The sequence below is a fragment of the Girardinichthys multiradiatus genome, chromosome 5, assembly GCF_021462225.1.
Source record: "Girardinichthys multiradiatus isolate DD_20200921_A chromosome 5, DD_fGirMul_XY1, whole genome shotgun sequence".
Lineage (NCBI taxonomy): Eukaryota > Metazoa > Chordata > Actinopteri > Cyprinodontiformes > Goodeidae > Girardinichthys > Girardinichthys multiradiatus.
The window spans coordinates 23,217,023-23,230,217 of record NC_061798.1 but is presented as its reverse complement, the minus strand read 5'-3'; the positions used below and the strand labels follow the sequence as shown (position 1 = coordinate 23,230,217).

Genomic DNA, 13,195 nt, shown 5'->3' with positions numbered 1-13,195 from the left:
TAATACATCATTAAATATTAAGTGTACCACTAATTACGTCATGTCGTCTTTAAAATTATACTTAATAATTCAGTGGCACATTTAATTGCATAATAGTCCATTTCATGATATAATGGTACATTTATTGTTTCTAATGATGTATTAAATAAATAAATGGTACCTTTAATTTAATGTTACATTTCTTTCATGTTACATTTACTTCACGAATGGGACATTCACAACATTCATTTATTTAATGATGATTTTATTGTATTAAATTTGTCCAGTTTGACCCTCCATTCTTGATGCCTGTATAGGAGGTCATGTTAGAATTTGAATCAGGTGTTCTGGAGCAGACACACATCTAAAACTTGCAGGGAAGGGGTCCCCGAGGACCAGGGCTATGAACCATTCAGGTACAGTTTCTAAATTATGAAGGTAATGTCTTTTTGGCCTTTTGTTCAACAAGTACAGTTCTCTTGCTAGGTGCATTTTTCTTTCGTTTCAGCAACTTGAAACATAAAAGTAATGTCATTGTTCAAAGGAAACAGTCACTTAATAAATGAGTAAAATACAACTATGTACATTTTGTTTATTCAACTAAGATAGGTATGGTCTGTTTCCTTGTTTGATATTTTATTATTTCTTCATTATTATTCTTTTTACTTTAACTGGCCTTTACTACAGCTAAAAACAGGGACATATCTGGTCCTTCAAAGAAAGAAATTGCCAAAAGACTAAATGAATTAAACAAAAATGGGAGTGGCACAGGAGTGGGAGTTGTTCTGAATGGGAGCGGGATGGGAGTGGGAGTCAATTTACCAGGAGTGGGACGGGACAGGATTTTTTTTTTTATGCTGGCCTGGGATTGGGATGGGACAAGACATTTTTCTGTGGGAGCGGGATGGGACAGGAGAGAAAATCCACTCCCGTGTCACCCTCTAGTACGCAGTACCGGACCATACCGGCTCACTTTCACCCATGGTAATAATGCAGTACTGTACTGCTGCTAGTTTATAAAGAGGTTAAATAAAACCTTTTACAACACTGCATGAGTTACATGGTAATTGTTTTTTTTTTTTTATCTAACAAGTCAAAGCTTTTCTTGTCTGCTTAGCACTTACCTGTTAATATGTGGCAATTTACTGCGTAATCTTTTGGTAAATAATGGGTAATTTAGGAACAGTTAAACAGTAACTTGATTGTAATTACCCACTAAAATTAGTTTTCATTACACAGTAATACAGCATAACTTACACAGTACTTACGAGGTCCTTACATGGTAATTAGTGGACTATAAACGAAACGTTTACCGGGAAATCATCCAAGATATCAAGAAGAGAATTATAGACCTTCACAAGTCTGATTCATCCTTACGTGCAATTTCCAGATGCCTAAAATGACCTCATTCATCTGTTCAAACAATGGTAGGAAAGTGTAAAAACCATAGAAATGTTCGGCTTTCTCGCCATTCAGGAAGAAGACAAGTTCAGACCCAGAGATTAATGTGTTTGATGTGACAAAAATAAAAAGTCTTGCTAAGATACTGGCTTAAACAGGTGAGAGTTTCATCATCCAGAATGAGACAAGATCCTTTACTGACGTGAGCTGAAAGCTCACTTAGCAACGAAGAAGCCATCATTTCATAAGCAACATAAAGGGCCAGAATAAAGTCCCTCAGTTTGACCTGATTCACTTAGGAAAATCGATGGTATGATGATAAGGAAATGGTATTTTGTGGAAATATAAGGAAGCATCTCAAGACATTAGCCAGAAAGTTAAACGTTGGACACAAATGGCTCTTCCAAATGGATAATGAGCGCTAGCATACTGCCAAGTAAGTTACTGACTTAGGACAACAAAGCCAGTCAAGACTATGTCTAATTAAACACTTGATGCAATGAACAGAAAGTGCAAACTTCTAGTAGTATCACTTTCTGTGGGAAAAGTCAAAAACAAAAGTAAAGTTGTCCACTCTTACTTTTCAATGTTCTCCATGTTCAGCAACCACCCATCTGAATTTCACTCTCTTCCCCCTTTGGACTGGACAATACCTGAGCCATTAAAGGTAAGTGCCTGTAAATCGGTTCACAATCTTTGTGTCAAGTATCACATTTAAAAACAGGAGAGAAGACAAAGTCTCCAAGGAAAAAATCATTAGTGTAAACATTCAACAACAGCATTAAAATTTTGCCAACGTTCCCTTTATTATCATCATGCTTTTGTAGTAGTATTTTACTTCATTAGATATTTGTTAAACTACAGAATGCAATAAATGTTGTACACAGTGTATAGGGTACTGGGCTTTGATAAAATAACATTTTTGAAGATTAAAGAAACAAATAACCTGATTAGTTTTCTTAGATAGCAAACAGACATTTGGGGGAGTAAGAGTACTTCAAAAGCCTTTCAGACCCAGACTTTCCAAAAAGATTATTACCAATTCCATAACCCTAAAACGTTCACTAGTTTTTCTGTAGGTGTTTTATCACTTTATCACTAAAATTGTATTCATGCCTTAATGAATCAGCTTATCTCATACTAAGTATACACAATGCAAGAGAATATTTTCAGTGGCCACAACTCTGCATGCCTCTAAACCTAAAGATACCCAAACAATTGCTTTAAATTACCTTTTTTTTTACGCATTTAAGTGTTTCCAGGTACACTTAGATAAGTAACTTATGACAGTTTTTTTTTGTTTTTGTTTTTTGCTTTTTTTTTTCAGAAGAATGTCATCCTCGTGCATACATGGTAAAATCCCTCACAAACTATAAGAGAATATACATTTTGAATGAGAACTTACCCACAGTAAATACTCCTGGAGATTAAGACATTTAAGTGAGCTAACCGATAGCTGGGAGAGTGTGGTTGAAGGAGGGAGAAGGGTGAGGCTTTGGATTTTATGATATCACTTGTAGTCTTGCCGTAACAGGTACAAGGGTTACGTTTTGCTGATCTTTATATAATATTACACAATACATATTTGGGCCTGATTTCCCAATTCACCCAGATGATTTTTAACCCTAACCCCTAACCACTTTTCTCAGTAATTTTAATATTACTGTCATAAATGTCTTTATTTCTTTAATTCTGTTTTCTTATTTATTAAATTTTATTTCTGCAGATGACAAGAGACTGTCTTCCAGTACAAGACAGACTTGTGTCACCTGCAGAAATACTCGGATTATTCTGCAGTCGTGGGGTATATCAGAGATGGACAAGAAGCTGAGTACAGGGAGCTGATGGACTGCTTTGTGGCATGGTGTGGAAACAATCATCTCATCTAAAACGAAGGAGATGATTGTAGATTTTAAAAGAAACAAGAATAGGTCAAACACTATTTCCATCATGGGAGAAGAAGTGGAGGTGGTGGAGGAGTATAAATACCCCGGTGTTAAACCTGGACAACAGACTGGAGTGGAGATGCTCTTGCCCAAGAACACAATGACTGAGACTGATAGAGCAGGGGTTCGAACAGGCAACCCAACCAAATGTTTTTTTTTTTTCTGTACTTTAGATATTGCTGTCATAAATGACTGTGTTTACTTCTTCGTTTCTGTTTTGCTTGTATTAATTATTTAGTCAATTCAGTTTTAATTCAGTTTACTTATTCGATTTAAAAATACTTTAAAGTGCCAAACTCGCAACACAAGTCGTCTCAAGGCACTTTACAAAGTCAGTTAAGTCAATCATGCAGATTCCACATGATCCTAGTTATCACAGTCAAATTCAGTTTATTATTAAATTTGGTTAAAAAAACCCAGCAGATTGCATCGAGTCAGTGACTTGCAGCATTCACTTCTACTGGAAGAGCATGTAGCGACAGAGGATAATTGCCTTCATTGTGTCATTGACTTTGCAGCAATCCCTCATACAGAGCATGCATGCAGCAACAGCAGAAAGGAAAACTCCCTTTTAACAGGAAGAAACCTCCAGCAGAACCAGAACCTGGCTCAGTATGAGCAGCCATCTCCCGCAACCGATTGGGGGTTATAACATTTAATTATTTATTTATTTATGACATCTTCTGACAGTGTTCAACAAAGTGTACATCAGGGATGCCCTCAGTATTTCTGTGTCTTCATAAATGTTCCCTGAAGTTGACTTCGGGTGATTCCTTCCCCTTTTGTTTTCTGAGCCTGTTAAATTTATTTGAAACTATTTAGTGCAAAGGTTGAACTCAGTTTCTGGTGGATGTAGTGATCTACAAATAGTAGTGAAAATTTCTTCCAGTATCCCTCTTTCCTTTTATGCCTAACATCCACGGATTATCTCATGATGATTAATGTGAAAATATGTGATTTTCACTGTAATCTCAGGCATTAGGTTCTCTGTTGTTTACATGGTTGTTTGCAAGAGTTCCAGGTGCACACGTCAGATACGTTTTGTGTGTGTGTGTGTGTGTGTGAGAGAGAGAGAGAGTGTGAGAGAGAGAGAGAGAGAATGATTTGAAGTGTGTGATCTGGATGTGTTTATATTTTACCTTCTTGAGGGCTGGTGTGACTGCACATTGAGCTGCTCCCACACAGCAAGCCAACAACTCACCACCTACCTGTATGAGTGGGTGAAGCAGTCAAGGTGTTACACAAGGAAAGAGATGCATAAAAGATACATATAAGTCATAATAAATAAATTAGAATATTTTTGAAAAGTTAATTTTTTTCACTAACTAAATTCACAAAGTGAAACACAGAGCGATGTTTCCAAGCTTTTATTTCTCCAAATTATGATGAACATACAGGTAAAGAAGACACAACATTTACTATTAGATTATTACAACAGACCAATAAAAAACATTTTTATTACGGCAATGCGGGCTTAATGAAAAGTATCTTTAACACCTGTTTAAAGGTTATTTTGAAAAGGTATTTTTAATCTAACAAATGAGCCTCATTGGAAGGCATTTCCTATTTTATTACAATGTATAGATATTGTTGATCTGTTGATGTGTTGATTTGTGTGGCTTTGAACGTCACTGTAAAAACATTTAAATCAAATTACGTAAGTAAAATGAAAGAAGACTGTCATGAGGTCTACAAACACAAAAAGTCACTCAGGCTGTCCTTCACTTGTGAATAAAAACCTAAATACTTGGTGATCAAGTTTGCTTTACTTGAGCTTTTTGTGTCTCAGTCGTGGTGTAAATAGGTACAGTATCTCAGTACAGTATCAGTATAAATTAGAAGCAAACACACCTTTGAACCCAACCCTTTTTGACAAAATGTGCTGTTTAATCATAATAGATCTTCTAATTTAGTCATAAGGCTAGAGGTGATATTTATTTTCAATAGAATAAACTGTAAATTTAAGATATAAATGAAACTCCCAGGTCTAAATCAGACTACAGCCTCATGTTAGTATCAGCAGTTGTCAAAGGAACAGGATGAGACATGTGAATGAGACAAAATAAATGAAGTTAGTCAGTGAGCAAAAAAACACATTTCTGACTTAATTTAATGAGAGATAAAAGTTAACCTATAGAGAAAAATGTGAAGGAAGTGTTGCTATTTTCGCCAATTGTTTTGGCAAAATAGCAGAAGCTCAGGCAGATTGGATAGAGGGCATCTGTTAACATCAGTTTTTAAGTCTTGCCACGAATGCTTTATTTGAATTGGTCTGGACTTTGACTAGGTAATAATTATGCTTCGATCTAAGCCATCCATTGTAGTATTGACTGCATGTTTAGGGTTGATGTCTGGGCCCTTAATGATGTTGGGACCTTCAGCATAGTCTAAAGAGGAAAAGCCTCTAACAGGTTTTCCTCCAGAACTGCCATGTTTTTTAACCCCACCTGTTTTTCCATTAACTCTGACCAGCATTTCCTGTCCCTACTGAGGAAAAGTATCCCTTCAGCATGACATTGTGTTTAGGGTGATGTTCAGTGTTAGTTTCCACCACAAGAACGCCTTCTTCCATACATTTGCAGCTTGTTGTGTAGCTTTTCTCTTATCATTCCTCGTAAAAACAAATTTGAGCTATGAAAACATTTTGAAAACTGTTCATTTAATTTTATTTCTCTTGCGCCCGTAATCATACATTAGTTTATTTTGGTCTATCTTAGGAAAACCCTGATGAAATAGGGATATGAATACTTTTACAAGGCACTGTATCCAATGTTTATTTCTAAAGACCCTCTTTATATTGGGGATTTATTCTTGATATTTTATTAATAAAATAATATGTTGTTTTCATTTGTTTTTTTTAACCAGAACATTATGTTATATCTGGGTCAGGATTGTGAATGCAGATCTTCAGCCATGACCAGTTTGAGGATAAAGAAACTTCTTTATAAATGAAAATGTGATCTATCAAATGGTGATAATACCATTCATTTAACTGCTGTCAATGTATTGTTTTGTATGAAAAACAAGCAGATACCCATCCATCACAACTTGGGAGAAAAGGTGAGGAAGGAAATGCTCTCACTGCAAGACTGATGAAACGAATGTTAGGCGATTCTGGGCAGAGATGAGTTGGATCTCTAACCCAGCAGCTGCCAAACCAAATGGACAGATTTAAGCAGCAATGTGACAGACTGTTGCTCTTGTAAAACTCATTTTAAGTTTAACACTTAGATCAACATCCTCCTCTGAGGACTAACATTTGTTTAAAATGACTGCATGAAAAAGTTCAAAGTACTGTTTAGCAGATCCAAACAACTCCCACAGGAAGTATAAAATGTAGCAGTTTAAAACTCCAACCTGAGCCAGTGTTTTTATTTTGCCAAGTTTTATGCATAAAATGTGTATAAAAACATATTTTTAGGGGTAGTCTGCTTAAAGTTAAATATAAAACGTCTTCTATTTAAATTACGAGCTTGTCCTTACTTACATAATGTGCTTCTAAAGTGAACGACATAAACACATCTGCAGGACCAGATGCTATTTTACTGTTTTACTCTCTTAACAAGATTTTTGTTGCATCCCAGTGTCTCTGGTAAATCAAGAAGTAAGTTTAAGTTTGCAATAGAGTAATTCACACATTTCAAAAAAGAAAATCTGCAGGAACGTATTGGACAGAGGGAGAGTTCAAATCAAGAAAACAACTGAACTTTAAGCAATGAGGGGAAACAGCTAAAAGTACTTTGTTAAAAGATAAGATAGTCATACAATCACTTAATAATTACAGATATACACATAACACACAATAATTTATTCACTGAATCAAGGTATCACTACCGCACATTGGTTTGGTATTAACACATGCACAACTTCTAATCTGAAGGCCTTTAAGAGATTAATAGAGAAAATGAGTAATATTCACAGAAGAAATTGTACTATTTCTAGCTATTTGTCTAATTGTGAATAGTTGTCGGGTCCCTCATGTTATGGTTCACCCAAAAAAAAAAAATATCTCACTGTTATTACCTGTTCACAAACTTAAAGTCCTTATTGGTTAGAAAATAAGTTACAGCTTTTTGAAGGTACTTTCATTCAGCTCTTTTATCAATATAACACAAAACATCATTCAAATCTTTTAAATATTCCTTAGAACAACTGGACAAAACTGTGGTAAGTAAAACCTTTTTCAGATTGACTTTTGATTCAACCAGTCAGAAGAAAAAAAAATAGATTCTATGCAAGCTCCATTTTAAAAAGAAATATCTGCACAAGTCAAAATATGGAGATGAGTCTGCAGTTAAAACTGAAATGTTCTTGAAAGAGGATTGCAAAACTCTTTCAAGAATAACCAAAATGGGAGGTTCTTCTGTAAATTTTTACCTTGTGTAAACACTAGGGAGTTCACAACTACTATATTTGCTCTAGAAGAACCTTCCCACAGCATGATGCTGCCACCACCATGTTTCACTCTGGGGATGTTGTGCTCATAGCATTGTTAGTTTTCCTCACACATAACATTTTACATGCAGACCAAACAGTTTGATTTTGGTCTCATCTGAGTAGAATACCTTCTTCCACATGAATTAAGTGATTGTATGTCTTTTGGATAGCAGTATATAATACTCTTTGAAACAAACAGTGCTGCTGCAAAGGATGGCTACTTCTCACAGATCCAGTTTTGTTCTAAACTACAGTTCTCATCATTCCAATCACCATCCCCTGTTGCACGGTGCCAAAGCTCCACACAGTCCTGGTCCCTCCCTTGATGGCTGTTGGGCTGTCCTTTAGCCCAGAACCTAATTAGTGCAGAGACATGATAAAAAAAAAAAAACATATTATGTCGATGTTAAATTTGGGATGGAAAAAAAGTTTGAGCTTCTTACGTTAAAGTCAGTGGTGTTCCATCCACCCATTTCCACTGTCCTTCCACTCCTCCATCAGTCAGACCAATCCAAACTTCTTTGTCACTGCTGTACAAACTGTTGAGGAAATTCTGAAAGGACAAAAGTAAGCCAGTTGCTGAAATACTGTCACATATTTTGATGAGAATAAACTTTTCATAAAACACATTTCTCATGCGATTGCACGTCACATTTCTTTAGAGACATGGTTAGCCTGATGAGCCGCTGTCAAACTGTTTCTCATCTGGCTACATGTGTTAGCGTATCAAAAAAACAAGTTTTACATTGATCTTAACATAAAGATCTAAGTGCATTTTGTAAAACATTAAGTTGGGTCAAGTCTATGAGGTATGTGTTACATTTTGAAGCGACCCCTCAGCATACATTGCAAAAGTTACAGTTTGGAACTTATTTATCAACATTTTTAAACCCCCCGTAAATTGTATATGGCGACATTGGCAATGAAGGATTTACAATTATAATGATTAAGAGTATTGGTACTATGCATGATTGATCTTATACAGGCCTCTCTGATCTTGGAGATTTGCTATTCAATATATTTTTAAAAGTTATTACGGCAGACATTAACACTCCAAAGTATTAGTTAAGATTTGTTTAGATATTTTCAAAACACATGATTAAACAGACGTTTTTTGACATGTTCATAGAATATATCAGACACCACACAAACACACCATTTCTTCTTTACTGTTCACAATTGCAAGGTCAGCTCCTTTATTTTTGCAGTCCTCTCTGCTTAGTGTCCAGGTTTTTTTGACTGTAGAGGGGAGGTAGCAGCTATACCCGAACTTCTTCCAGCCAGCACTGCAGTTCTTTTCTGTGATAGAAACAGTACAATGTTGAACATGTTCATTAGTCAGCCTAATCTGAAAAGACATCTCTTGAAGAATGTTTAGAAGTTTGGAATACTTTGAGATGGCAAATAAATGCACACGCATGTTGTTTTTAAAAATGACAACAATTCTGTGCAGGTGTTTTTTACTGTGCCACGGCTTTACCTTGAATAGTTGCATTCAGTTTGTCGATAGTCCCCATCAGCTGCTCTTGCTCAGCAGTCAGGTTGTCAGCTTTTGCTTTCAGCAGGTCTCGCTCTCCGGTTAGATTCTTAACGCTGCTCTCAAGCTCACTTTTCTCCCTCAGCACTGATGCATATGAACTCTGCAAGTCATTTTCTGCTTTCCTCAGTATGTTGTACATGTCTTGCAATGTTTTGAACTCGGTTGTCAGGTTTTCGTGGCTGCTTGTGAGTTTGTCTTTCTCACTCATGGAGATGTTATGTCTGTCATGTAGCTCATCTACCTTCTTGATAATTTCATTGCAACTGAGCTGGAGCTGATCTCTTGATCTGCTCACATTGTTGAATTTGTTCTGTAGATTGTTCCTTTCTTTAGTCACAGTGTCATAACTGGCCTGTAGCTCTTTTTTGCTTTTGACAACTGTATCATATTGTGTCTTGAAGCTGATTTGGGCTACATTCAAGGTCTTCTTGTCTTTCTGCAGCTGGGCTATACTGTCTTTGAGCTGTCCCAGCTCTTTGTTTAAAGCACTGTTACTGGCCTCTGTCTGGCTTTGTCTAAGTTTAAGTTCATTTCTCTCATTTGCTAGTTCTCTGTTATTGCTCTGTAGCTGGTCTCTTGTATTTGATAAGTAATTATTAGACTCCTGTAGGTGGATGCGAATGGCTTCAAGATCCTTTTTCTCTTTTTGCACTGTCTTCAGGTTTATTTCCAGCTGCTCTTTGTCTTCATTAAGGGCTTTCAGTTTGTTCTGATTGTCTTGTTTTACATTGTGATCTGCTCAGAAGATTAAAAGAACATAAATAAAGACACAAATCAGCCATTTTTATTTTCATATCAAACAGTGTGAATATTTGGCAAATAAAAAAAGGTAACTCACAGTGAACCATCTGACCTATGATCCAAGCCACCAGCACAACGCACAGCAGCCCAAGGCCAATGGTAGCAGCCTTAAAGCGGTTGCTTCTCAGGGCGTAAACTGAATGACAGCAAGGAAAGGAGAAGCAGAAACTTGGATTAATGAAGTGATCTGAGGAAGTTGTGGTTTTACTAAGTTGTGTTGCAAAATGCTAAACAAAAGTCTTAAAGTGTTGAAACATGTGTTGGCAGAAAATATATATATTTTTAATTCCTCATTTGATGAGGTGGTAAGACATAATGAAATATTTAGAGTTAAGACCAAAATTATTCATACTCTGGGCAGATTAAGGTATAAAGTTATCTTTTAATTTACCAGCAGGTACATTGCCCTGCTGAAGGGTGACCCTCTGCATCAGTTTCAAGTCTTTCACAGCTACTAGCAGGTGTTGTTCTAGGATTGTGCTTTACTCATCTCCATCTATCTTCCCATCAACTCTGACCAGCTTTCATGTCCCTGTTGAGCGAAAAGCATCCCAACAGCCTGATGCTGCTAGTACCATGTTTCACAGTGTTTTCTGTATGTATGCCAAGTTCTCCTCAAAAGTTTTCTCATAGCTATTTGTTGTCCTCTTAAAAGAATCCCACACCTGGGCTGTGGATCTCTGCAGCTCCTCCAGCGTTACCTTGGGTCTCTTGACTGCTTCTCTGAATAAGGATATTTGTCCTGAACCTGACAGGCTAAGAAAGGAGGTCCTTCTTGCTAAGCAGACTTTGGTTCCATACTCTTAATGGATTGAACAGTGCTCTGTGAGATGTTCAAAGTTCGGAATATTACTTTATAATCTAACCCTACTCTACTAACAAATTCAGTGACATTTAAAGGAAATTTATTGCAACCAATTTTAATTAGGGCTATAAAAGTTACGTAGCCTTCAAGAACAGAAAAACCAGCAACAAGCTCCAAGAACTCCCAAACTAGGGTTGCAAGAACAAATAATGTTTTTTTTTTGTTGATTTCTAACATAAAATGCAATGAAAGAAATTAAACTGATGCTGATCAGAGCCTATTCACATTAATGTGAGTCCTGGTTGTTGTTATAGGATTAGTTAATGTTTCCTGTAACAATAAACACATGATGAAAAAGATTCTGCTGCCTTTTGCAAATAGAAATGATGCAAGTCGATGATACGCTGAAAAATACAAAGATTAGGGTGTCCTTCTTGCGTCATGATAACAAATCTTACGATCTGCCCTTTAGCAGGTGTTTTATTTTTTAAAGGATAAAATAATAATAACAAAAACAATAACAATTCAAACTTTAATCTGTGTGTAAACCTGCAGATATTTCACAAGGTGCAAATTTGCGTTAAAGTTTTTATTGCTCATCCACCATCTAAGAACCTTTTAGTAAGTTATTTTTCAATTATTTAGAATTAAGACCATACCTTATTTTTTTGGTAAGATAACAGCAGTAATGTTAGATACATTAGATATTTGTTAATGAGAAAACACTTAAAAAAGTAAACAAAATAGGGTTAGTTTAGTACCTGCAAGGAGAATCTTTCCTCCATCAGTGGAAAACTTTTTGTAGGAAATTTCACTCTTATCCATATCCATATCATTTATTATGGAAGCTCGGTACTCCACGCTCATTTTTCTGTATGATTAATGAGCCGAAGCTTTAACAGGAAAAATGTAATATTGTTAGGTGATGAAAGAGAAGCTGAACTTTCAGCAGTGTGACCACAAAACAACACAATTTCTACTTGATGTAATTTCAACCTAAAATGCCACATTGTAGTGGATAATATCTTAAACAGAAAAATGAAATTTATAAAAGTAAAATTAAGCTACATGATGATCAGTGGAACATTTGTTAAGAATTCAATAGATGAGAGAAACTTACCTCTTCTGGCAAAGAAGCTAACGAGCACGGTGGAAAAACTGGTACGACGAAACTGGTGTAAAGCAGGGAAGAATGAAGTCAAATCTACGTTTTGGAGCTACCAATCTGATTGGTGTTCTTTCATGGGTGGCCCCTTGTGCAAAAAACTGACGGATAACTGGGAGGAGTAGCAAACGTTTACCTCCTTTTCAAATCATGCTGGAGCAATTTTTACTAGTTATAACTTTTATATTTTAATGATAATAATATTAGAAACATCTCCCTCAGTCATTAAATCAAGAGTTTTATTTCATAGTAATTAGAAAACAGCTTATGACTGAAACTGTAACCGCAACAGGTTAATAAATAAAGAATACAATATACCGTTTTCCAAAGACTGGCAAGTTACCAAAAATAAATGTTTTATTTTTCCCCATATTGGTTTTGTTTTCTTTATCTTTGGAATGTTTTGAAGGCTTTTGGAAAATATGAACTACTAAACCTCAGAGCCTTGGCAACAAATGCTCTGAGTAAAACTGCAAGGTCAGCATTTTAAGCTAGTCTTTTGTTTTTCCTTTTGATACTTTTTGGCTTATTAAAGGCTAAGACAAACAGATTTAAACCTCTCTATTATTTGCACTGGCTTGGACTGTATTATGTTCATTTTTGTTTTGTTTTGTTTTGTTTTGGTCTTTATGTTTTACCTCAACCACTAAAGATCAGAACGATTTGATCAGAGCAATTCTCCATTGTCTGACTTGTTTTAAACAAAATTTATGTATAAACTGCAAATCTAAAGGATCATGAAAATAATCAATTACCTTATATTTTAATTACAGTCAGTCATTTTCTACCGCTTCTTCCATAGTGGGTAGCAGGTAAGCTGGTGCCTATCTCCAGCAGTTTATGGGCCGGAAGCGGGGTACACCCTGGACATGTCACTAGTCCATCGCAGGGCAACACAGACACACACAGGACAAACAACTGCGCACACACTCATTCACACCTAAGGGCAATTTAGAGAAACCAATTAACCTAACAGTTGTTTTTGGACTGTGGGAGGAAGCCGGAGTACCCGGAGATTAATAATTTACTTTAAAATATGCTAGGTTTGTGTAAAGTGTCAACAGTGTCCCTTAGCGCTAATAAGAATTTCCTTCTAATGTATTTTATGTTTTATCATAAAA

General features: G+C 36.0%; 2 protein-coding genes across 2 annotated transcripts in view; both read right to left on the bottom strand.

Annotated features, from left to right (window-relative positions):
* Window positions 1-2,821, bottom strand: part of LOC124869069 (up-regulator of cell proliferation-like) — a 33,674-nt gene extending 30,853 nt beyond the window's left edge. Inside the window, exons 1-2 of the mRNA XM_047366785.1 lie at window positions 2,786-2,821; window positions 1,961-2,055 (exon numbers count right to left, since the gene is read on the bottom strand). Of these exons, the coding sequence (XP_047222741.1) occupies window positions 1,961-1,977 (17 nt within the window). The 5' untranslated portion in view covers window positions 1,978-2,055; window positions 2,786-2,821. The remainder of the gene's footprint in view (window positions 1-1,960; window positions 2,056-2,785) is intronic.
* Window positions 2,822-7,113: 4,292 nt separating this feature from the next.
* Window positions 7,114-12,144, bottom strand: LOC124869080 (CD209 antigen-like protein B). The gene is made up of 7 exons (XM_047366806.1): window positions 12,030-12,144; window positions 11,671-11,802; window positions 10,142-10,240; window positions 9,244-10,038; window positions 8,920-9,062; window positions 8,207-8,316; window positions 7,114-8,119 (listed from the first exon to the last, which is right to left on the bottom strand). Exons 2-7 carry the CDS (start codon window positions 11,774-11,776, stop codon window positions 7,981-7,983), a joined length of 1,392 nt encoding a protein of 463 aa, XP_047222762.1. The 5' UTR covers window positions 11,777-11,802; window positions 12,030-12,144; the 3' UTR covers window positions 7,114-7,980.
* Between the last annotated feature and the right edge of the window lie 1,051 nt (window positions 12,145-13,195).